Here is a 26695-nt window from a genome sequence, read left to right on the forward strand (position 1 = left end):
GAGTGATTCGGTTATTAGTGTTCACTCCTCAGTCAGGTGGGAGCGTCACAACCTCCAAACGTACAGCTCTCACCTGGAAGTGAGGTTGGAACCCAAGTCCCCGGGTCCCCAGGACCCTGCTGCTGTGTGGGTACTCAACCCCAGAGTAAACGGTCACCAAAAACATGGTGTTTCAAAGTGTCGGGGGGGGGGGGCAGGACAGCAACCTTCTTTTTTTTTTTTTTTACAGAGAGGCAGACACGCCTCGCTGACCACTTCTTTTCACCTACCAGAGTTTTAGAGAGCAGTAGCACGTACGCATCTCTCGTGCAGGCGCCTCGAGAAACGACGAGACACAGATGACGCATTCGAACCCCAATCCAAGCAGTAGTGCACCACCCAGGCAACCAACAAGGCCAATCGCTCACTGATTTGGTGACCACAGGTAGAAACAAACCCAGGTTGCCAGATCTTACGCTGATGCACCAGCCACCGTTAAATAGTAAAAAAAAAAATTCAACACTATAGACACTGTAGAAACAAAGACCTCTGTACCTCTGCCCATACGTTTGGTAAATGCTGATCGGCTTTAACATGTATTTTGGAAACGACAAGGTCAATTTATGTATGTAAAATATTGGTTACCATGACGACCGTCTGTCTTTCCGCACCGACGTTGACCTCCACTCTGACCGAGGAGAGCCGTGCCTTACACACGCCCCGACACGTGAGCAGTACCGACCGCTTCTTTTCCGCCGCGTGAGGCGAGTTCATACGTGGATCAGCCGTGCGAGCGGAGAGACGCACCCTGATCCTCATTATTCGTCGTCGAGTAAAAAGCTTGACCGATCACGGCAAGATCCGGTGCTCAAGTCCAGTCACGAGGAACCTCGGAGACGACAGATTTCGTCAACTGGACTCGCACATGGTCAGTCTGAATTATCGATCGTGATCTGGCGCCGGAGGAGTGAAAGAATTTTGGAAACTGATCAGCATTCGACAGGTTACAGGCAAAAGTGAAGCGAGGTTCATTTTTTCGACTGAAATAGAGGAGAGCGCCCGTCCTCTGCCGTGTGATTGGCTGAATGAGTGCGCGAGGCACCGTAACGGTTTGCAAATCTGAGAGATTTATTCAGTATAAAAGGTGTTTTGGTACAACATGTGGTGATGAGACGCGGCACGTTTACACAAACTAAACAAATAATCGGCTCCGTCTGGCTGAGAGGAAACTTTAAGACTTTAAGGTGTGAATTTGGTTCCTCTTAATCAAACGCAGCATCTTTGTCGTCACTTTAACTTTAATATTTTTGTTATACATTGAAAAATACGTTTCTGTCTCGTACGCGGCTTATAAACTGTACACGCCGCGCGCCCGGCGGTCCACGCGCACCGGCCTGACGGACGCCGCGGACCGGAGTTCTGTCCTCTAATAAAAAAATAGAGCATTTTTTACATTTTAAAAATACAACCTTATAAACCGGCTATGCATAGAACTACGAGGTGAGATTCAGCCGAGAGGAAAACACAAACACACGAACGGTACAGAGAAATCATGGAGACCGGAGCGGCGGCGGCGGCGCACTGGCGTCCAGCTGTGCTGTGCTGTGCTGTGCTGTGCTGATGCTGTGCTGGTGTGGGTCGCTTCTCTGGGTCGTCCGTGCTGTAAACTGTTCGGAGGAGGAGTATTATGGGCCGGACAGCCCTGCTGTGGTTGCCATGGCATTAGGAGTCGCTGGTCGTTTTTGGTCTGTTCACAAACACACAAAGGGGGTGGGCGCATGAGAACCAAAAATCACATCTACATAACCAGTACGTGGAACAGTGGTCTCTCCTCCAGGTTCAACTCAAACCGTCACCTCATTCCGTCTCATCAGATGAGAAGCGAGACTGTCCACAGTCAAGCAAGCTTTAAGGGTCTTGCAAAAACATTAACTCAGGCCTGTCGTTAGGGTCCATCAGGATCAAACGTTAATGAACCATTATGGATTTTGGAGCAGGAGCTTGTGTCTTACACAGCAGCCTATAAAAGCACACAGATGTAAAGCCAGCTTGACTGTGGACAGTGTCACCAGTGTTCCACCAGCCTCTAAGTTCTAGTTTTCAACACACAATTCAACATTCGAGTGATTGTTCGTGGTAATAACACACACACACGCAAAGGTGCACACACACACACACACCCAGAAACGAGGACACACACACATGCATGCACTAACACACACAAACAGGGACACACACAAACGTGGACACACGCATGCACTAACACACAAACATGAACACACAGACATGGACACACACACACAAAGTTGGACACACAAACACAGACACACAAACGTGGACACACAAACAGGGACACACAAACAAGGACACACACAAACAGGGACACACAAACGTGGACACACGCATGCACTAACACACAAACATGAACACACACAGACATGGACACACACACAAAGGTGGACACACACAAACACAGACACACAAACGTGGACACACGGATGCACTAACACAAACATGAACACACACAGACATGGACACACACACACAAAGGTGGACACACAAACACAGACACACAAACGTGGACACACACAAACAGGGACACACAAACGTGGACACACACAAACAGGGACACACAAACGTGGACACACACAAACAGGGACACACAAACATGAACACACACAGACATGGACACACACACACAGACATGGACACACACACAAAGGTGGACACACAAACACAGACACACAAACGTGGACACACACAAACAGGGACACACAAACGTGGACACACAAACAGGGACACACAAACGTGGACACACGCATGCACTAACACACAAACATGAACACACACAGACATGGACACACACACACAAAGGTGGACACACACACAAACACAGACACACAAACGAGGACACACAAACATGCATGTACACACACAAACAAACACACACAAACGAGGACACACAAACATAAAAACACACACAAACAAGGACACACAAACATGCATGTACACACACAAACAAACACACACACAAACGAGGACAAACATGCATGCACACACACAAACGTGGACACACACTGTGACACACAAACGAGGACACACAAACATGGACACAGAAATGTGGACAAACATGGACGCACAAACACAAATGCACTGACACAAACATGGACACATGCAAACACACATGTACTCACATGCACGCATGCACACACAAACATGAACACACGCGCATTCACGCAAATGCACTTACAGACATACATAAAGGACCACACACACAAACGTAGACACACACATGCACACGCAAACATACACGTGTGAACACACAAATGCACATGCAGAGACACACACGCATGCGGGCACACTTATGCAAGCAGGAACACACACACACACACACACACACACACACACACACACACACACACACACAGATCAAACTGATAAGAGGTTAGGAGGAACTTTTCAGCTTGAACAAAAGAGATGTGTGTAACTCATCCTGTGTGGCTAAAAATACACACACACACACACACACACACACACACTCTTCACTATGTGGGAAAGCATTAGCACGAGTGCTCGCGTAGCAGTGTATTAGGCAAACACACCGCCGCTGAGGCTCCGCCCTCAAATATGAGCCTTGGCGGTAACACCAGCCTGATCAGGCCTCTGGATTTAAAAAAAATGGGGTACAGGGGGGTAACAAAGGACAATTTAGTGCCGATCATTTGACTTTGCCACACCAGTGCACCACACCAGTACTGAAGAGCACAACAGCCGACGTCACACCATGCTGTAACTCTCACACTTCAAACCCAAAGCCACGGTTAGCATGAGCAGACTTAGCATGAAGCTCCACGCTCACAGCACGACCGGGTCGGACCGGACCGGTCCGCTCACGTACAGCCTGGGTGTGGGTTTGTGCTCAGAGGCCCGGATGAGCCCGGGCTGGCGCTCGCTCTCGTCCTCATCGGGACAACGCTAGCTCGGTCACGTACAGCAAATGCAGCCCAGGCTGTGTGGAAGAGGCGCAACAGCAACGTCAAGGGAGCCGAGAATCTTTACAGCTGAAATCTTTCATCATTAAAGGTGCAGAGGGCAGAAACGTCGTGGGCAGTGGGCGTCTCCGGGCAGTGTAGTCCAGTACTGCTGGGATTCAGGGTTTTAAATCACCATAGGTGCTGTCGACCAGTCTGGTGTCTACATACAGACATGATTGGCTACATCTAAAGAGATTTGGGGTCAGGAGGGGCCCGTCAATGCCAAAACTCTGCGATATATAGGCGCCCTGTCTGGGATATTCCTCGCCCGTCTCTGTCTGTCTGACTGTCTGCCACCTGTCTGTCTGTTTACCTGTTTGTCTACTCGCCTGTATCTGTCTGTCTTTCTGTTTACCTGCCTAGTCTGTTTATTTGTCAGTCTGTCTGTTTGTTTACCTGTCAGTCTATCTGCTCCCTTATCTTTCTGTTTACCTGTTTGTCTGCTTGCCTGTATCTGTCTGTAGGTCACCTGTCTGTTTCCCTGTCTGTCTTTCTGATTACCTGCCTAGCTGTTTATTTGCCTGTCTGTTTGTTTACCTGTCTGCTCACCTGTCTGTCACCTATCTGTCTATCTGCCACCCGTCTGTTTGTCTGCTCCTTTGTCTGTCTTTCTGTTTACCTGTCGGTCTATGCGTCTGTATCTGTCTGTCTGTGTGCTCACCTGTATCTGTCTGTCTGCCACCTGTCTGTTTGTCTGCTCCCCTGTCTGTCTTTATTTACCCGTTTGTCTATTTATTGATCAGTCTGTTTATTTACCTGTCTTTCTGCTCTCCCGTCTGTCTGTCTAATCGCCCGTCTTTCCCTGTTTGCCACCTGTCTGTCTGCTCCCCTGTCTGTCAGTCTGTTCATACACTTTTGGGGGGAATAGACCCTGAGATATATAGGCGCCCTGCCCTTCCTTGCACCTAGTTTTTCCTGGTGGAACCGGACCCACCCAGTGACCCTGACCAGGATACAGCAGCTGATGGCAACAAAAAATTATATGACAGCCAGTTTCATAATGAAGATGAAGATGTGAAGCACATCCTAGACCAGTTTCATCCTTTTCTTTTACATGAAAATATGTAAAAACGTTCTATTCTGCAAATTTTATTCCAATGGTTTTATATTCAAATATGAGATAATAAACAGAACAAAATGCACCAGCGTGTTATTTTTACCTTTTTCTCTTCTTTTCGGACTCGTTCACTCTGGGCTTGGGCTGTTTCTGAGAGCTCTTCTGTGCTGAGATGGAGATCTTCTCGTCTCTTGGTCTCTTGCGAGCGCTGGATCAGAAAAACAAGTCGAAGTCTCAGATTCGGTCATCGCTTGTGTCTAATGATCAGGTCTGTGTTTGGAGTAGGAGTGTTTGCTATTAAACTAATAAAACCAGTCATTTAATCAGGCATGTGCTGAGGGGCGAGCAGCAGATTTAAAAGCACCGTACTTATTACTTTTGAACTTTTGAATCCAAACTGCCCGTTTTTAAGTTTGTTTTTGTGTTAAATCTCACCAGAGACAATGTTTACATTAATATGAATATAATAACTACAAAGAAATATGATAATACCTGTTATTTTTATAAGCAGATTTGACTTAAATTAAGATAGAAAGGCAAAGAGTCGATTCTATAAATTCGATTCTTTACTTCTATGCTATAAGAATAGGGAGTCGATTCTATAGATTTGATTCTTTACTTCTACAGTATAAGAATCGAGGGTCGATTCTATAGATTCGATTCTTTAATTCTATGCTACAAGGACAGGGAGTCGACTCTATAGATTCGATTATTTACTTCTATGCTACAAGGACAGGGAGTCGACTCTATAGATTCGATTCTTTACTTCTAGGCTTTAAGAATCGAGAGTAGACTCTATAGATTCGATTCTTTACTTCTAGGCTTTAAGAATAGGGAGTCGATTCTATAGATTCGATTCTTTACTTCTACAGTATAAGAATTGAGAGTCGATTCTATAGATTCGATTCTTTACTTCTACAGTATAAGAATCGCGAGTCGACGCTATAGATTCGATTCTTTACTTCTATGCTACAAGGACAGGGAGTCGACTCTATAGATTCGATTCTTTACTTCTAGGCTTTAAGAATCGAGAGTCGACTCTAGATTCGATTCTTTACTTCTAGGCTTTAAGAATAGGGAGTCGATTCTATAGATTCGATTCTTTACTTCTACAGTATAAGAATCGCGAGTCGACGCTATAGATTCGATTCTTTACTTCTCGGCTTTAAGAGTTAGGGAGTCGATTCTAAAGCTTCAGTGTCGATTCACTAAATTGATTCAGCTTAGATTTGCAATATTGTAAATGATATGGGCGTGAAGTTGTAAGTCCATGTTGCTTAAAATATCACGTGTGTGTAATACCCCCTTGTGTAATACCCCCGTGTGTGATGCCCCCGGTGTGTGATGCCCCCGGTGTGTGTGTCTTTACAGCACCTGCCCCTCTGAAGGTCTCTAACCCTGAAATCCGTGTGCTTACTTTGCCGTGCATCCGTCTCCGTCCGCTTCTTTATCGTCTTTTGTGTTTTTTTTCGCCGTATCCAGTTCCCCCGTGTCGTCCGGTCGGATCAGCCTGACGCCGTTGTGGTGTTCCGGTGGGCACTTTGGTGGTGATGGAGACTCGGGCACGACCTCCTGATCCTCTTTGGATAGCTCCTGCCACAACTTCTACACACACACACACACACACACACACACACACACACACACACACCAAAATATCAGGATTCATCAACCAGTCTGTCTTACCTGTTTACCTGTCTGTCTGCTTATTTCTCCTTGTCAGTCTACTTACCTGTCTCTATCTGTCTGCTTGCCTGTTTGCTCCCCCCCAGTCTGTCTGCTCCTGTCTCTCTGGTTGCTTGCATGTCTGTCTGCTTGTTTGTCTACTCGGACATCTGTCTGTCTGTTCACCTGTGTCTGTCTGTCTTTACCTGTCAGTCTGCTCCCCTATCTGTCTGTTTCTTTCTCCTTGTCTGTCTGCCACCTGTCTGTCTGTCTACTGGCCTGTCCCTATCTGTCTGTTGCGCCAGTCTCCTTGTCTGTCTGGCACCTGTTTGTATGCCATCTGTCTGCCTCTGTTAGTCTACTCGCCTATCCCTGTCTGTCTGCCTCCTGTCTGTCTGCTCCCCTGTATGTCAGTCTGTTTACCTGTCAGTCTGTCTGCTCCCCTGCCAGTCTGTGTGCTCTCCTGTCTGTCTGCTCACTTGTTTGTCTACTCACACACTTGTCTGTCTGTGGGTCTACTTGCCCGTCTCTGTCTGTCTGCCACCTGTCAGCCTGTCTGTCTGCTTCTTTCTCCTTGTCTGTCTGCCACCTGTCTGTCTTTCTGTTTACCTGTCTGTCTGTCTACTGGCCTGTCCCTGTCAGTTGCTCCAGCCTCCTTGTCTGCTCGCCTGTCTGTCTGCTCACTTGTTTGTCTACTCGAATATCTGTCCGTCTGTTCACCTGTATGTTCATCTGTCTACTTACCTGTCTCCGTCTGTCTGTCTGCCTCCTATCTTTATGGCACCTGTCTGCTCCCTGTCTGTCTTTCTGTTTACCGGTCAGTCTGTCTGCTCGCTTGTTTGTCTACTCCGACATCTGTCTGTCTGTGAGGTTCTTACCTGCACTGATGAATCTCCCATGATGCACTTGGCCCCCTCCAGCACGGCCATGAAGGAGAACCGTAGCTGGTCGGGCGTCTGTATCAGACCCATCCTGTATTTCCTCATGTCCAGCAGCACCTTCTTGATGTCCACGGTATACGGGTCCGTCCTTCTGTCCATCTGCTTAAACATAGAGTTCTACATATCAGTGTATATTATATATATAATATTAATAATATAGATCCTGACTGCGCTGGGTGGAATCAGAGTTCACAGACACGCTCTGTCCTCACCAGTACAAGACATGTGTCGACGAGGGAGAAGGTTCCAGACCGACCGATCCCGGCGCTGCAGTGCACCACCGCCGGCCCCTGATCGGTCCCTAACGAGCCCGACTCCCGCACCTTGAAAAGAAAATTGAGAAAGGACGCGGGGGATTCTGGGACGCCGAAATCGGGCCAGGTGGTGTAATGAAAGTGGTAGATCTCCCTCTTCTCCCCCGTCTGAGGACGAGAAACCAGTTCAGTACGAGCTTCAGGACGGCGGACGTGAAATTCTCTGGGTTGCATCTCAAACTCACGTTTGCGTTCTGCAGCTCCAGTACGCGCGTGGTGTAGTAGGACTTGACGTCCTGTGATAGCAGCCTCACCACGAAGCGCGTGTCCCGAAACGCCATCTCGCCCTCCTCCTGCGTGGGCCAGTACTGCGCGCACTTCTCCTGCGGGGACACGGAGGAGCAGAGAGTAAGAGAGACATGCTACGCCCTATGTGTTCCTCCACCGCTTGTACCAGCACTTCAACCACACAGTCGGAGTTTCTGACAGCCCCTCTTCCAACTTCCCTCCCTTAGACACCTCCAGTCCAAAGGAGTCACTTAATGAAGTGTAACGTGTGTGTAGCGGCACTTACCGAGTCTTTCTCAATCACTCTGTTCAGCATGATCACCGCTTTGGTTTTCTGCTCCCAGATCATCAACCAGAAATGTCCACACGTATTTCTGAGAGGACCCTGAGCGAACATAAACAATATTAATATATTTTAATGCATTTACCCTAACCCTAACCCTTTTTCTCCCAATGTAGTGCAGCCAATCCGCTGCTGGGGACCCTGACGGCGTCCAAGGACACACAATCCCTTCTCCTTCACCCATACTTCGGTTTATTTGTGCGTGAGGCGAGCCACGCCCTGATCTCTGCGCTTCTCCACAGTCTGTACAGGCGCCCTGGGCAACCAAGGTCCAGCAGTAGACTGGAAGCCAACTGTGCCTGCTAGAGGGCGCCCAGAAGACAGGTAGCAGAGATGAGATTCGAACCCGGGAGTTTGGAATCTCAGTGCTGGTGTGCTAGCACATCATCCCTCTGCACCACCTCGGTGCCCAGACACCTTATCGCCCTCACAGCAAGAAGGTCCTGGGTTCGATCCCCAGGCAGGGTGGTTCGAGTCCCTACTGTGCGGAGTTTGCATGTTCTCCCCGTGTCCGCGTGGGTTTCCTCCAGGAGCTCCGGTTTCCTCCCACAGTCCGAAAACATGCAGTCAGGTTAATTAGAGACACTGAATTGTCCTAAAGGTGAATGTGTGTGTGTGTGCCCTGCAATGGACTGGCGTCCAGGGTGTTACTGTGTGCCTTGCGCCCATTAAAAAGCTGGGATAGGCTCCAGCAAACCCCCCCACCACCCCTTGCGACCCTGATCGGGTAAGCGTTAAAGAAAAAAAGTTGGGACATTTCGTAAAATGCAACAAAACAGGAATCTGTGATTTGCAACGTTTTTACCGATCAGCTTCATTGTAAAGACACTAGAAATTGGAACCTGCGACATGCTCGCTAAAAGTTGGGACGGGGTTTTGAAAGGTTCCACTATGAGCAGGTGAGTTAGTAAGGTAAGGGAAATAAAAGATCCACCACAGCTTGGTGCCAACCTGCAGGAGAGAATTAAACTGGAGTCTGTGTGCTTGACCGGCCTGCCTGCAGTCCAGATCTGTCTACAGATCATGAAGAGGAGAATCAGATGCCGCAGACCAGCAACTATTAAAGAGTCTCGTTAATAGGAAACCTGATGGAACACAGTGCGTGCTAGGGCTGAAACGATTCCTCGAGTAACTCGAGTAAACCGATTACTAAAAATCATCGATTCAAATTTTTTGCATCGAGGAATCGTTTAATCCGCACAACCCTATACAGCTCACGGTGTTTTACACGGACGACTTTCACTTTTGCGCAGCGTGTTTAACGCCGTGTGCAGGCGACGTGAAGAATCTGAGGGCTGCGTCCCAAATATCTTAAACATGAACAGGACTTAACAGGACTTGATCCGGGTTCTTTTTGCGGACAGTTTAATGAACACCACGTATCTGGACACGTTCGCCGCTCCTGCGGACTGAACGTATCGGTTTAGGACGCGGCCGAGATTTGATAGCGCGGACTGCAAAATATAGAGAGAAAATAGCGAACAGGAGGAGACCGGACAGAGAAAACCACAGAAAGTTTGAGATCATTTTAAGCTGATAAAACTAAAACTCAGTATAACATCCTCACCATCAGAGCGTCGTGTTTACTTTACTCATGTTTACTGACTTTACTTCCTTTCAACCACCACAGGCTTTTATGAAGATTTAGGCAAACACACACACACACACACACACACACACACACACACACACACACCAGATCTACCTCATCTAGAGACACAATCCTGACAGATTTTTATCCCCCTACAAACACCACAAAACCTCCCAACAAAATATTAAAGCTTTATGTTCTGCGTGAGCTGTAGCTGAAACTTTGAGTTTTGAAAGTTGCACAGATTACAGGCTTATGTTCATGTATTTTTGTTTATTATTATTTATGACTTGATGACCTGATGTTTCAGGTTGCCTGTTTACATTTTAAAAGTAAATTGATTTATTTTTGATTTATTTATTTTTGCATTTAAAAAATGTTAAACTGTCCTGTATGCAAGGAATAAAAATGTACAGTTTGGTTTAAGAAACGTGTCTTATTTAATCTAATATGTATTTGTTTTTGCTCTTTGTTAAAGCAAAAGTATTTCTTATCCGATTACTCGATTAATCGCTGGAATAATCGATAGAATACTCGATTACAAAAATAATCGATAGTTGCAGCCCTAGTGCTGGACACGCCTCTGTCCCAACTTTTTGGAGAGTGATGCAGGCATAAAGTATTAAATAGCTTTTTATTTACAAACTACAGTGAAACTAATCAGTGAAAACATTGGAAATCTTTTTATTCTACTTTAATCAGTGAAATAACAAATTAAATTCTTCTTTTTATTGCATTTCACCGAACGTCCCAACTTTTACTTTCCCCCACATTCTGGATCGTACACCTTTTGTTCAGAGTTGAGTGTTTTTGAAGCCGCCCGTATATAAACGCCTCACCCAGAGTGATTGTACCCACCGTGGGCAGTAAATTCCCATCAAACACGTCAACACGGCATGACCGTAACAGAACGTGCACACAACACGCTCCAGTTCTGCATTACTGAAGATGTGGAACGCAGCTCCTATCACGGTCCAATCAGGGGTGTTCACATACTTTTGGTCATGGTGTGTGTGACCGATCTGTGCTGATGATAGGCGATCTGATCCGTGATGCTGAGGGAGCGGAGGACGTGTTCTGACCTGAGTGAGTATGTAGCTCCGCTGAGCTTCGTCGTTCTGTACCAGGCTGGCATTGATGTAGTCGTTCTCCGTGTTCGCCAGCTTCACCCGACTGTGGTCGACTGAGACGATCGAAGGAAGAAACACACACACACACACACACACACAGGTTAATAAACATTAATCTGACCTGGTCAGATTCCCAATCCCCATTGTGAACCAGCTGCCGCTTGCACAACCCCTGATCTGATCGAGGACCCCTGCCGGGGCGGAACCTGAGAGTGCGGTATTCGCGTGTGGAGAACCACACACTGCCTCGACCGGTCAGCAGAGGTCATAACTGCCCCAGTGACAAGGAACCATGTTTCAGGCATTGTCCCGCCCCCTAAAGACACACAGCCGACCGTGTGTCTGTGTAGGCGCCCGGCTGGCTGATAGCGGAGCTTGAGAGCTCGAGTTCTCAGCACTGGTGGGCTAGTGTGTTTTTCTGCTGCGCCACCCAAATGACCCAGAAACAGATGAATTATTAACTAGTGTGGGTGTGCGTGTTGCTCACATGGGCTGACGTCTCTGTATCTGTTGCGGTTACGGTTCTCCGGATATTTCGCCACTTTGAAAGGACATTCCTGAGACAAGTTTCTTATTTCCTGCAAGGAAAGAACATTATTTAGAAAATGCAAAGCTCCAGTGGATCACCGGACGTGTCTCGGCTGGTCGAGCATGTTTGGATACGAGGAACATTGTTATGGTTTTAGTTCTAGCCAAACGCTCCGACTTTAACCCTAAGAGAAGCTTCGGCGTGTCCCTCGGGAACCAGATTAGTCTTTACGTCACTGCTTAGGTGGGACGTCCTCGCTGACGGCCCTAAACAAATACGATGATGCAGCAGCTTGTGGCTTTCCTGTCATACAGTCTGAGTCAGACTTACCAAAAACGTCCCCACACTGCAGCGCAGAACCACCGAGACCTCATTCCAGAGAAAAATTCCCTATCCTCTCATTGTCTGTCATTTAGTGAGGTCTTCCCACTGATGCCTGGAGCCTGACGAGTTTCCCAGAAAGAGCAGAAACGACTTCCAGCAAGCTGCCCATGCGCAACCAGCTTCACCCACACGAACAAACCTCCTTTTGTTTAAGCTTCTATAGTCGTTCAGTCATGCAGCTTCATATCAAGCTTCAAATGCTCATGTTCCTGCAGAGCGAACCCACCAAATCGTTCCTGTATGGAGCCCACGATGAAACAGACTCTTCTCACGTGTTGCACAATTTTCTGGAAGGTTATTCCATCCTATACGCTCCCAGAAATAGATGCACTGAAATGACCCCAACTGAGCTGAGCTGTTGTTTCTCCTGGACGTTTCCACTTCACAACAGCAGCTCAAGCAGGACACAAGTCTTACTAACTAAATGGTTAGAGATGTGGCATACTATAACAGGCCACTTTAAACGTCTCTGAGCTCCTTGGTACCATCCAATCTCCAAATTATTTGTCTATGAAGTTTGCATGACCATAGTTGCACTAGTTATCACTGGTGTCTACATACTTTTGGACGTGTGGTAAAATTAAAGCACCATAGTTGCTCCGTGATAGCCTTATGATACAGAATATACCCCATATCGCTTTTAAAATCAATGTTTAATTACAAATAAATGATTAAATTAAATCGTATCATCCTGCATAATGTAAACTTGGTTTACAAGCAGGGTTTGCGCATGCGCACAGCAAATATACGCTGCTCACAAGACGGTCAGCTCAAACTGAGAAGTTAACACTGAGTTGCCTCGAATCGGTTAGAAACCACACGTTTCGTTCAAATTATTCGAAAGTGGAAATGTCTCAGTTAGAAAATATCCTGATTTGTGAAGAGATGTATGCTAGGCTAACTAGCCTAGCCAGCTAACTTACTATGTAGAGGTTCTGCCACCGGCCTTCCGAATCCATGTCCTTAAATTCTTGCTCCATTTTCCTTCCTCGCCGATTCTGTCAGTTTTCTTTCCCTCCTGCTTTACATCTAAATAAATATTACTATGCAGAATAGCTAGTCATGGTTTACAGTGCAGACGTACACAACAACAAACATATCCAAGTTGACATCTGTGGTGAAAAAGCGACGGGGCTGGAGTTTAGAGTAGCGTAGAGTTTAGTGCCGATCTACAAACCATAGTCCGTACAGTCTCTGTGGTGGGATGACATGTGAGTCAGCGAATGGTGCCCATAATACGCATGCGCAAACAGTTAACGTGCGTTTGAATATAAATATGCGCACGCACATTCTGATAGGTCCTTCATCCAGCCTCACAAAGGACACAAAGCACAGACTGAAACTAAAACTAAAATAAGCACATTAATAATCATATAATCATTAAATTAACTATAAAACAGTATCATTTACACGTGGGACAATATTTACATTCATTTACACATCTCTGTGTTGCACAAAAGTTGACTGAATTGTTATTTTTCCTCTACAAACCCAATTACGAAAGAGTTGGGACAGTAGATAAAATGCTAATAAAATGAGTAAAAATAATGCAATTTTATATTTTACCTTATCAGCTTAAGTATTTGTTGTAAATACCTACCTAATTCCAAATCTGATGCCTGCATCACATTTCAAAAATGCTGATACTGTCAAATTAAGATCAGAAACGTGTAATGTTAAACACAAACTAGCATTTAAAACAGGTTATGCCATCAGGAATGGGTATAAAAGTCATTTGCGAGCTATGAACAAATAGTCCCAACACTTTAAGACTCTCTTATTACATTATTAAATGTTTGTAAAAGCGTTACAGAGTCGATTGATCATTTATTCTTTGATTGTGTCTATCTATACCTTTTCCTTTAGGGTGGATGTGTTCTGGGATTTGGGGGACAAAATAAAAGACATTACGATTAAAGGGCAATATATCTTATATAATTAACCTACTTATATTACTAGCTAAATATAGCTTTTATTTCTTTTATAAATTAAAATTTTAATACATATTTGCAAACAGTAAATCTCTCTTTGAACTATAAATTATGTAGATTGTTATCTGTCTTAAAGCACTTTATATAAAGCATTATATAAAGATAGCACATTTTTAAGGAGGGTTTTATTTATTTTCTCTTTTATTTTATATGTTTTGCTATTGAAACAAGAATTCTTAAATGTTTTGAAATGTCTCTGGCTCTGGATATATATATTTTTTTTTTACTGTTGTTGAACATATACTGGTTATTATTGTATTAATGTTAAAGCATATTTTTGGTAATATGTTCATATATATTAAGTGTATTGTTATGTTTAATGTATATTGTTTATTTAAATAATAATAAAAAATTATTAAATGTTAAAGAGGAAGGAAGTTGTGCTAAAATATGTAACAGCCTTCCATAAACTGTTTCCACAACGTAGTATAAAGAAATTACTTTATATTTCAGGGTTTTTTTACAGTGGTTAAACACATTTACAGAAACTGTGGCTCAATTAGTAAAAACTCAAAGTGAAAAGAGTTAAAACTACTTTATCAAAGCCACTCAAACCATGTTCTCTTTTCTCAGAACTGATTCCTTCCACTAAAATAATACAGATATACTGTATATTATAAACTCATCTCTTATACATTAAATCATTAAATAAACACTGTTGTGATGTGGAGTGTGTTATTAAACCGGTGTGTGGCAGCACTAATGGCATAAACCACATTCCTAACATGACCGCTGAACTGGGCTGTATTTAAAATAGCTTCTTCCTCCCTCTTTAAGTGCACTACATAGTGTTAAAGGTCTAACATATTCATCCAAACTAGTGCACTTCAATTTCAGTATTAAGCCGTTTGGGATTGGTCACAGAATGCAAAATGGCGCCTTAACCAAATCAAGCTTGGTAGCCGAAAGCTAACTAGTGTTTTGTTTAAATTTCTTACATTTTGTCGGTATTTTGAAGTTATTGGTGTCTGTAGAAATTAAGTCGAGTTTATTAACTGAAGATGTTTGTAGCCAAAAGTATCTCAGCGGATCATAAAGATCTGATTCACGATGTGTCTTATGATTTCCATGGCAGGAGGATGGCGACCTGCTCCAGCGACCAAAGTGTCAAGGTGGGATTTATTACTATAATTAACATTCAAATATGCCATTAAATTAATGTATTTATTCATGTTTCTGGTGCTGCGTTAAGTGGCTTTTAATATTTACAATTCTGAAGTGTTAGCACGTTGTTCTTCTGTCCCAAACCCAATGTGGAGGAGCCCTCATCCTAACCCTATTGAACGCCTTTGGGATGAATCAGAACGCCCATCGTGAGTCAGACCTGACACTTCCAAAGACACATTCCATATCCTTGTGAAAAGCTTTTTTAAAAAGGAGTGTAGGCTGTTCTATTCCAATGCCCAGGCTTTAGAAGCTCATGGTCAGGTGTCTACATACTTTTGGTAGCACACTGTAAATAGGGCTAGTTTGGCACATGAACCTGTGGTCTCAAACTGTCATTAGACAGCTTAGATCAGGGTTAGTAAAATGCATCGCAGAAAAAAAAACCCAAATTTTAACAGCACAGAAGCGATCGCCCTCTTAAGATATCCTTTATTTGTCATATATACATATACAGGTGTACAGTACAATGAAATTCTTTCTTCGCATATCCCAGCTGGTGTTGGAAGCTGGGGTCAGAGCGCAGGGTCAGCCAACTTACGGCGCCCCTGGAGCAGACAGGGTTAAGGGCCTTGCTCAAGGACCCAACAGTGGCTACATAGCAGAGCCAGGATTTGAACCGCCAATCTTCCGGTTGATAGCCCAAAGCCCTACCCACTAGGCTACCACAGGCCCTTGCATCTTGTAAACCCAAGTGGGACCAGAATGTACAGAGCAAAACAAAGAGAGCATTGCGTAATATTGGTTCATAATTTTGCGTCCACTGGCACTCGGATGGCACGCTGGTCTAACACGGTTGTTGGAACTCACATTGAGCTTAGCATGTCTCTCCGTACGTGATACAGCTCTGTGTGGGAACCCAACACTGTCAGATTGGATACGTTTGAGGGGGCGTGTGATGATCTGGCTCTCCCTGATCAGATCAGGAACTGGATATGACTTAATTTGGATTACAGAGGAAATAAATAAACAGGATGAAACATTGACAGTTTTCTGTGTTTTAATTCCTTTTCTTTTGTTTTAGGTTTGGGACAAGAGTGACAGCGGGGAGTGGCACTGCACCGCCAGCTGGAAGGTATCGCTTCACTTTAGTTTGTGTCTGATTTGGCAAAATGTTGGTTCTAATAATGTAAATGTTTAAAAGTCTTTGTTTATTTTTTTCAGACCCACAGTGGCTCGGTGTGGAGGGTGACCTGGGCTCACCCCGAGTTCGGCCAGGTTCTGGCTTCCTGTTCGTTCGATCGGACAGCCGCGGTCTGGGAGGAAATAGTCGGCGAATCGAACGATAAGCAGCGTGGCCTCAGTCACTGGGTGAGCCCGATTCATCCTAACTCTCCCGTTCTGTTTGCCTGGGGTGTTTTTTCCTACACACACACACACACACACACACACACACACACACACACACACACACACACACACACACACACACACTGAATTCTCGTAAACTCATGAGTTTTGATGATGGTGTAACTGAAACCTTGTTGCTGTGGCTCATTTCTTATCTCAAACACACTGTAATGGTTTTGAAACACACACATACACTTATAAGCCAAAATATTAACACCCACCCCTTCCCCCCCCCAAAAAAAAATTATATAGCATAGTAACACCTCTTTAGTGACACAGGTCCATGTGGTACCAACAACAGGTGCAACCAGTCAGAGTGCCCATGCATCTCCTGTCCACCATTAGAACTGGATGTTGTAGAGACAGAATAAGTTGGACTGGTCCAACTGGCACGTGTGCATCATTTATTTGTGGAAGAGACAGAACTAGGATGCACTGAAAGACGATCCGGCTCATATACAGTGTATCACAAAAGTGAGTACACCCCTCACATTTCTGCAAATATTTCATTATATCTTTTCATGGGACAACACTATAGACATGAAACTTGGATATAATTTAGAGTAGTCAGTGTACAGCTTGTATAGCAGTGTAGATTTACTGTCTTCTGAAAATAACTCAACACACAGCCATTAATGTCTAAATAGCTGCAACATAAGTGAGTACACCCCACAGTGAACATGTCCAAATTGTGCCCAAATGTGTCGTTGTCCCTCCCTGGTGTCATGTGTCAAGGTCCCAGGTGTAAATGGGGAGCAGGGCTGTTAAATTTGGTGTTTTGGGTACAATTCTCTCATACTGGCCACTGGATATTCAACATGGCACCTCATGGCAAAGAACTCTCTGAGGATGTGAGAAATAGAATTGTTGCTCTCCACAAAGATGGCCTGGGCTATAAGAAGATTGCTAACACCCTGAAACTGAGCTACAGCATGGTGGCCAAGGTCATACAGCGGTTTTCCAGGACAGGTTCCACTCGGAACAGGCTTCGCCAGGGTCGACCAAAGAAGTTGAGTCCACGTGTTCGGCGTCATATCCAGAGGTTGGCTTTAAAAAATAGACACATGAGTGCTGCCAGCATTGCTGCAGAGGTTGAAGACGTGGGAGGTCAGCCTGTCAGTGCTCAGACCATACGCCGCACACTGCATCAACTCGGTCTGCATGGTCGTCATCCCAGAAGGAAGCTGACGCACAAGAAAGCCAGCAAACAGTTTGCTGAAGACAAGCAGTCCAAGAACATGGATTACTGGAATGCCCTGTGGTCTGACGAGACCAAGATAAACTTGTTTGGCTCAGATGGTGTCCAGCATGTGTGGCGGCGCCCTGGTGAGAAGTACCAAGACAACTGTATCTTGCCTACAGTCAAGCATGGTGGGGGTAGCATCATGGTCTTGGGCTGCATGAGTGTTGCTGGCACTGGGGAGCTGCAGTTCATTGAGGGAAACATGAATTCCAACATGTACTGTGACATTCTGAAACAGAGCATGATCCCCTCCCTTCGAAAACTGGGCCTCATGGCAGTTTTCCAACAGGATAACGACCCCAAACACAACCTCCAAGATGACAACTGCCTTGCTGAGGAAGCTGAAGGTAAAGATGATGGACTAAACCCAATTGAGCACCTGTGGGGCATCCTCAAGTGGAAGGTGGAGGAGTTCAAGGTGTCTAACATCCACCAGCTCCGTGATGTCATCATGGAGGAGTGGAAGAGGATTCCAGTAGCAACCTGTGCAGCTCTGGTGAATTCCATGCCCAGGAGGGTTAAGGCAGTGCTGGATAATAATGGTGGTCACACAAAATATTGACACTTTGGGCACAATTTGGACATGTTCACTGTGGGGTGTACTCACTTATGTTGCAGCTATTTAGACATTAATGGCTGTGTGTTGAGTTATTTTCAGAAGACAGTAAATCTACACTGCTATACAAGCTGTACACTGACTACTCTAAGTTATATCCAAGTTTCATGTCTATAGTGTCGTCCCATGAAAAGATATAATCAAATATTTGCAAAAATGTGAGGGGTGTACTCACTTTTGTGATACACTGAAGCTCTTTTCGACCGTAAGAACTCCGGATCTCGAAACTGGTTCCGTTCAGGCATCTAGAACCTTGGTGCTAATTAGAGAACCGGTTCATGTTTGCATGAGTTTTTATTGGAGCCAAAGATTCGCTATCAACAGAAGTTTACAGTAATAAGTAAGAACCTATTTATTATTGGTAAAAAGTTTTAAAATATCTGGTACGGAACCCGTTCCACATGGTGTTCCCAGTACCAGATACCACTGAACTCCTTCAGATGTCCTGGCTGGTCAGAGCTGCTTTGACGGTGTGTTTTGGCTCATGTGTGTGTGTTCTAACCCTGCCCTAACGTGTGTGTATAGATCAAGAGGACCACGTTGGTGGACAGCAGGACGTCGGTGACCGATGTGAAGTTCGCCCCGAAGCACATGGGTCTGGTTCTGGCTACCTGCTCGGCCGACGGAGTGGTTCGCATCTACGAAGCTCCGGACGTGATGAACCTGAGCCAGTGGAGCCTCCAGCACGAGATCTCCTGCAAGCTCTCCTGCTCCTGCATCTCCTGGAACCCCTCCAGGTGTGTGTATCACACACACACACACGTGTTAGATCTCATTGGTGTTCTTTGCTCTGAGGTTCTCACAGAGCATCGTGTGTGTGTGTGTGTGTGTGTGTGTGTGTGTGTGTGTGTGTGTGTGTGTGTGTGTGTGTTCTCTAGCTCGCGTGCTCACGCTCCCATGATCGCGGTCGGTAGCGACGACAACAACGTCACCTACACCGGAAAAGTACAGATCTACGAGTACAACGAAAACACCAGGTGGGTTCAGCCGAACACACACACACACACACACACACACACACACACACACACACACACACACACACACACACTAAACCCAGAGGGTCTGTAAAGCAGGTACACGGTCGGTATTGCTTAAGGTGACCAATCGTCCTCTTTTCCTCGTGCCACCAATCCAACACCCCAAAAGCCTCGTGTCCTCTTTTTTTAAAAACCAAAATGTGGTCACCTTAATATTGCTACGATATGTGACCAAAAGTATGTGGACACCACTTCTAACTGCTGAGTCCGAGTGTCTTTAGGCGCTTGCATTTGTGCACAAAGCGAGGTCTGTATAGACCAGGCCCTTCATGTGCTCTTTTGACTCTGTGGGCACAAATCCCCACAGACACACTCAATATTAAAGCCCATGTTAAAGGGGCGCTCACGTGGCACAGCGGTCCCGCCAGCACATCACCGCAGAGTGAACTCCTGGGTTCGAATCTCGGCTTTGCTGCCCTCTCGCAGGCACAGTTGCATCTGCTGCAATGCGTTAAATAAATAGTAAATATGAAATCGTGGATGTTTTGCTCCGACAGGAAGTACGCCAAGGCAGAAACCCTGATGACCGTCACAGATCCGGTTCACGACATCGCCTTCGCGCCGAACCTCGGGAGGTCCTTCCACGTTCTGGCCATAGCGACCAAAGACGTGCGCATCTTCAAGCTCATACCGTTACGGTAAGTGACCTATCTAATGCTGGAATCTACACCGATCAGCCATAACATTCAAACCACCTCCTTGTTTCTACACTCACTGTCCATGTTATCAGCTCCACTTACCATATAGAAGCACTTTGTAGTTCTACAATTACTGACTGTAGTCCATCTGTTTCTCTGCATGCTGTTCTTCAATGGTCAGGACCCCCACAGAGCAGGTATTATTTAGGTGGTGGATGATCTTCAGCACTGCAGTGACGCTGACATGGTGGTGGTGTGTTAGTGTGTGTTGTGCTGGTATGAGTGGATCAGACACAGCAGCGCTGCTGGAGTTTTTAAACACCGTGTCCACTCACTGTCCACTCTTAGATGCTCCTACCTAGTCGATCCACCTTGTAGATGTAAAGTCAGAGACGATCGCTCATCTATTGCTGCTGTTTGAGTCGCTCATCTTCTAGACCTTCATCGGTGGTCACAGGACGCCGCCCACAGGGCGCTGTCGGCTGGATATTTTTGGTTGGTGGACGATTCTCAGTCCAGCAGTGACAGTGAGGTGTTTAAAAACTCCAGCAGCGCTGCTGTGTCTGATCCAGTCAGTGTAGAAACAAGGAGGTGGTTTTAATGTTATGCCTGATCGGTGTATAATGGATCAGGAACGAAAACAAAAGACAGGGATTCCTCATATCTGGTGCAGTTACGCCCTCTGCTGGCTGATCGAAGGCGCCGCACAGTCCGTGCACGATACGGATCTCCGTATGAACCCTGGTGCAGGTGAAAAGAAGCGGTCAGTGTTGCCACCACCATCAGGGAATTGGATGTGACTAAATCGGGAGGAAAATGCATTAAAAAACAGAACCATAATAATATGGAACATTTTTCCAGTGCACTCTGGTGACCTCTGGTGCTCAGGTACTGGTCATTTGGCAATAAAGGAAGCGACTAAATGTGGTACCGACGGGTACCATGTAGTGGAGAAGGTGCAGTGGACTGCGGTGCCACCCGAGTGCCCGAAAATCACCCTGATCACATATCCTACCCTGCATACGTTACTGAACCCGGATGGAGTGTGTGGTATTTACACAGTGGTGGGACCGGTGTTTAATGTAGGTTTGTTGATGTAGGTGTCCTTCAAACCCCCCTCTCTTCCCCCCCCAAAATCCTAACACTGTTCCTCAGCCGCTACCCTGTGGGTGAAACGTCTCTCTCTTCCAGGCGGGACGGCTCCACCGGTTCCGGACCCACGAAGTTCGAGGTGCAGGTCATGGCTCAGTTCGACAACCATAACTCCCAGGTCTGGCGCGTGAGCTGGAACATCACCAGCACGCTGCTGGCCTCGTCCGGGGACGACGGCTGCGTCCGGCTCTGGAAAGGTCAGTCCGGTCCCCGTGCTCTGATCCCGAGACGGTTCGGGTCGCTTTAACTCACGCTTCTGTTTCTCTGACCCGTGCGTAGCGAACTACATGGATAACTGGAAGTGCACCGGGATCCTGCGCGGCGACGGAAGTCCGGTGAACGGCTCCTCGGTCCAGGCCGCGGCCCTGAACGCCGCCGGGGTCTCCGGGGTTCAGAGCAGCGTCATGGGAGCGCCGACCGCCGGCAGGTAGGACGCGTGGCGGCTTTGAGCCGCCCGGCATGTGGTCAGTGCGGCGTGCGTTGGGAATGTAAGCGTGGAGTGGTGCTTTCTAGGATGCCAGATCATCGATAATCCAGTAAAGACGCGTAATGAGAATCTGAGAGCGCTTGTGTTGTTTTTCCACAAGCTCACATCCGTAGCTATGACAGGTGGACGTTGTTTACTCGGCGCACACCAGTGATTTCGGTGCTGCGTCCCAAACTGCATACAGTTACGGGCACAAGATTTGAACCCTTGACCTTACGACCCCATAACAACTACAGCGCCACCTAGTGTGTAACTACACCATCAGAAGTGCACTAATTATCATACGCTATGTTTCAAAAGTATTGGGACACCTCTTCAAATGATTTAATTCATGTGTTTCGGCCACAACAGCTGTGATAAATCAATAATATCAAGGATATGAAACGCTTCCAACTTTCTAGCAACAGTTTAGGGAAGGTCCTTTCCTGTTCCAGCATGACTGTGCCCCCGTGCACTAAGCCAGAAGCTCCAGTGTCCTGCACAGAGCCCTGACCTCAGCCTTACTCAGCAGCTCTGGGACGAACCGGAACACCAACTAAGGCCGTGGCACAAATTCCCACAGACATAGTCTTGTGATAACCCTTCTCAGGAGAGCGGCTGCTGTCCGAGATCACACATGGGATTACAGACATGCTCATGGTCGGGTGTCCAAATAGTTTTTGGGACGAGTCTGGTTCAAGCTGTTGTGGCGGCTTTGATCTCCGCCCTCAGAAGGCACCGATTGGCTTATAAAAAACAAATAAACATAATTCCCGCCCACTTTTAAGCTGAATTTCCTCCAGACGTCTGTATCTTAGTGAAGATTATTTACATGTTTTGTTTTTTTTGTATGTTTAAAGTGTGTGTTTGTGTGTGTTGTGTTTAACAGAAAAAAGACTCAGCTGATGGCAAGCTAACAGTGACTGGCTGATTGCTGCATGCACACACACACACACACACACACACACACACACTTGTACACACACTCGTACACACACTCGACTCGGGAGTCTCGGATTCATCCACGGTCCAGATCTGAACCTCCTCGATCTGCTAATTCAGCGCCGGTGATCGCTGCAGGTCCATCGCTGCTGCACCATGAGCTACTACCAGCCTGTGTGTGTTACCGTGTGTTACAGTGTGGACGGTCCTACTGACCCCACTGACCCAACTGTTCCACTCACACTCACCCTCACGTGTTTAATATATCATGGGATTTGAACATAACGTGCAGATTATTCTTGAGATGCAGTTCTCATGTGTGACACTAGAGGGAGACACATTCACTGTTTCAGTTTTCACTCTTCGCCTCGCGTACACCAGTAACCGCGATTATACCAGTTCGTTACACCAGTTTGGTTCCTAAAATAGTCCTTGGTCTCTGTAGTGTTTGTGTTTAAAAGTATTATGGATTTTTCCCACCTCTCAAAAACATGCAGCAGGTGTATTGGCTGCTCTAAATTGCCCCCCCCCCACCCCAGGTCTAAGTGACTGACCGATAGAGTGTGTTGCCTGGCGATGGATTTGCATCCTCTCCGGGTGTTTTCCTACTTGTTTGAGGCACCGTGACCCTGACCATGATGATGCGATTGTTTACAATTACATTTTCTGCATTATGCTTTTATCCACAGTGACTTACAGTACTGTGACAATATTTTATTTAAGCAATTGAGATTTAAGGGCCTTGCTCAAGGGCCCAACAACAGCTAACCCAAACGTGGGTTAGCTTCGTTCTCCTCAATCAGAGCGAATTGGACGCGCTAAAGGGGGAGAAAATGCATAAAAGAAAATATATATAAAAATATAATAATAATAAAACACTTTGGAATAAAGGTCTTGATTTTTTCCCCTCTTCAGACTAATTACTAATAATAATAATAATTTTTGTATTAAAAAACTCATCAGATGTTTTTTGTGGTCGCTCGGGTGTTCGTATCTCAGCAGTGCTTCCAACCTGGCCGGGCGTGTCTAAGGGAGGGAAGGTCTGATGGGGTTCCTCCTCTTCGCCGTGACGCTCGGTTGTCTGCAGACTCAGTTTGGGATGTAACCTAATCCCCACACGGTCCCAACCGATTCCCCTGCACCCTGGTTCCCTTACTGCTCCCTTAATGTTACCAGCTGTTCTAACACACATGGAGGAACACGCTACACTCTTCACATTCCTCCACCGGACTGTAGGGGTCACTGTTTCAGGGTGGGTGATTGTATCTCTAGGCTGCCTGACCAGGACGGCGGTGCTGCTGAGCTCAGATGGAGGAGTGTAAACTGAATTTAAGGCTGAACGATTCGTGGTTGTTTCGGGTTTTTTTACAGTTTGTACATGATAATAAAACCTGTTTGTTTAACCGCATGATGTGTGTGTGTGTGTGTGTTCACTAAATCCAGCACTTTCATGGTATTTATGTTACTGGTGCACCGTGTGCTGTAGTTTTGGCTGGTTTATTCTGTTATAATCAACGTTACACCAGTTTCTGTTAATTATTAGATCGTTTATAAACTTTGCTCATGATTTTTATAATAATTCAGAGATAATCAGAGTGAATTGATGATTTATAACAGCAGGATGTTATGTAGTTTCATGTTTTTGGGGCGTGTTCGGTGATAAGGATCAAATCCAGCATTTAAAACTGTCATGCACTTCAAACGAACACTGGAACCCCTGGAAGGTTTCGGTTCACGGTTCACACTCTCATAGAATCTCCTCTGATCAGGAGCGGTGTCCCAAAAGGGGAGTGGAGTGGAGCTCTGAGAACGTTAGGTCAAAGTTCAGGATGCTCCCCACCCATATCTTTAGGAGGAAAGATGTGAATAAGGGTCGGGAGGAGTTTCATGAGTCGCGTTCACTGTTCTACGCGGCGTGGTTGTGTTTTCACTCGTCAGAGCTGGTGGGATTGAAACGAACCCTGGTGTCTTTGCTCTGTTTTTGCGCTCGGTTACAGTAAGTGTGAAGCTTCCCTTCCAAGCTTCACAGTCCGGTGCACCAGAGACGCCTGAACAGGGGGGTGTTGGTTCGTTTCTAAACAGATTGTGGTGCGATCGGTTTCAGGTATGAACACAATAGGAACCAAACACGTGAGGTGACGAGATGAGAAACTAAACAGCGCTGAGAACATTTCAGCTGACTCCTTTATCCTTTGCTGCGTTTCTAGTTGGTAAAGATATATATCAACTATAATCAGACACGACCCTGATAAGTGTTTTAATCCCAGCGTGGTGCGTCATTATATTGTGGTTCCGCTCTGTGAGGGTGGAGGAGTAATCGCTCGTGTCTGAGAGACTGAGAGACGCTTATACTCCTGATTTAGCTCCATCTGATTTCCACCTATTTGGAGGCTGAAAGAAGCTTTAAGGGGAAGGAGATTTTCATGTGATGATGATGTGAAAGCACCGGCGCATCAGTAACTACGAGCTCAACCGAAAACGTTTTGTGCTGGCGGCGTTAAAAAGTTGGTACGACGCTGGAAAAATGCATCTCAGTGCGACTAAAGCATTTGTTTCCATACACACACTGATCCTGTTTCACCCAATAACACGTACACTGGGAGCCAGGGCATCAGGAACACCCACCGGGTACACTGGTGCCCTGTGGTATCTGGTACCAGGATGCTGGAGAAAACAGTTCATCAGACCAGGGGCCTGCGTGCTTATTATAGGAGCTATGGACAGTGGACGGGAGATGCATGGGCACTCCGACTGGCACAGAAGGATTAAAATCATCTGTACAGTAGATCTTCAGTTGGTACCAGACGCCACAGACTTTACGTGTGTGTGTGTGTGTGTGTGTGTGTGTGTGTGTGTAGATATTTCTTTCCCCACCTGGCTCCGCCCAGACTGGCGCACCTTCTCCCTCCTCCATCACTGCTCGAGACGACGTGTGAAGGAGAACATGTGCAAGCACACCAGCCGTCACAGCTACGCAGTCGACACGTGCCGCTCATGTCCAATCAGATCGCAGAACATGAGTGACGTCACTTCCTGCGTTCCAGAAACTGCTGCTTTTCTGTTCCGGTGAAATAAAGGAGATTTTACTAAAACTGTTTATTTGTGGTTTTAATTCTGTGCAGATTTTAACATCACAGTTTAATCCCTCAGTTTTAATCCTGGGTGTTTGCAACCCCCAATTTACTGTGGTCTTTAAATGGGACGTCCAAAAGCTTATGGTCAGGCGTCCACATACTTTGTGGTGCACGTGGTATGATTGGATATTAGTCTGATTGATCGGAGAGGGATTAGCATGAGCGTGGATGAAAGTTTTGGGGGTGATCCTTGTCTGGGTGCTAGTCTTCCTCCCAGTCTCCAGTCTGGTGTCTTTATTCCCTCACACACACACACACACACACACACACACACACACACACACACACACACACACACACCGGCGGCCGTCCCGAGTCCCCCGAGGCAAAGGATCCATTCAATTAAAGTCCCACCGGGGGCGGGGCGGCGTCTGGTCGTACACCCCATGGAGTGTTTACTGAACACGTCTGGAGGGTTCAGACGACAGAGAGCGTTTATTTACACTCAAGTCGAGCTTGTACTCCTGACGTTCACCCCTCCAGCACACCGGTGGAGATGTTGTGCCACGCGTCGCCTCAATCACTGACTGTTCTCTGCCTGAGGCGCTTCCTGTCTTCACATTCACCACGACCTAAACTGCCAGATCCCAAAGTTCCAGAGGCGCCTCACGTACAATCACTGCTGGGAACTTTGTGTTAGTGGTTCAGACACAATGTCCTCTCAGTGTGAGGTGAGGATTTGGGTTCGAGTCCTGGACTTGAGCAGACAGACCACTCTTATACACACCATGTACTTACAGACACCTCTCCCTGCCCACCCTCCA

General features: G+C 46.3%; 2 protein-coding genes across 5 annotated transcripts; one reads left to right on the forward strand and one right to left on the reverse strand.

Moving 5' to 3' along the window:
• Positions 1 to 1083: 1083 nt before the first annotated feature.
• On the reverse strand, positions 1084 to 13315 carry ptpn2b (protein tyrosine phosphatase non-receptor type 2b). Of its 3 annotated transcripts, none has more exons than XM_063009315.1 (10): positions 13119 to 13315; positions 11770 to 11860; positions 11235 to 11335; positions 8505 to 8603; positions 8176 to 8313; positions 7889 to 8098; positions 7614 to 7775; positions 6488 to 6675; positions 5174 to 5278; positions 1084 to 1726 (listed from the first exon to the last, which is right to left on the reverse strand). In XM_063009315.1, the coding sequence occupies exons 1-10, from the start codon at positions 13173 to 13175 to the stop codon at positions 1702 to 1704; spliced, it is 1176 nt and encodes a 391-aa protein (XP_062865385.1). In that variant the 5' UTR covers positions 13176 to 13315; the 3' UTR covers positions 1084 to 1701. The 3 variants fall into 3 exon arrangements, with proteins under 3 accessions (XP_062865385.1, XP_062865377.1, XP_062865389.1); XM_063009307.1 differs by having other exon boundaries at positions 7614 to 7778; XM_063009319.1 differs by lacking the exon at positions 7889 to 8098.
• A 1834-nt stretch (positions 13316 to 15149) lies between these two features.
• seh1l (SEH1-like (S. cerevisiae)) lies at positions 15150 to 25889 on the forward strand. 2 transcript variants are annotated; one of them, XM_062989141.1, is made up of 9 exons: positions 15150 to 15298; positions 16375 to 16425; positions 16515 to 16661; positions 19085 to 19296; positions 19438 to 19536; positions 20097 to 20237; positions 21429 to 21586; positions 21669 to 21816; positions 25656 to 25889. In XM_062989141.1, exons 1-9 carry the CDS (start codon positions 15188 to 15190, stop codon positions 25819 to 25821), a joined length of 1233 nt encoding a protein of 410 aa, XP_062845211.1. In that variant the 5' UTR covers positions 15150 to 15187; the 3' UTR covers positions 25822 to 25889. The 2 variants fall into 2 exon arrangements, with proteins under 2 accessions (XP_062845211.1, XP_062845218.1); XM_062989148.1 differs by lacking the exon at positions 25656 to 25889 and adding an exon at positions 22745 to 24205.
• Positions 25890 to 26695: the final 806 nt, after the last annotated feature.

The sequence above is a fragment of the Trichomycterus rosablanca genome, chromosome 2 (assembly GCF_030014385.1).
Source record: "Trichomycterus rosablanca isolate fTriRos1 chromosome 2, fTriRos1.hap1, whole genome shotgun sequence".
Lineage (NCBI taxonomy): Eukaryota > Metazoa > Chordata > Actinopteri > Siluriformes > Trichomycteridae > Trichomycterus > Trichomycterus rosablanca.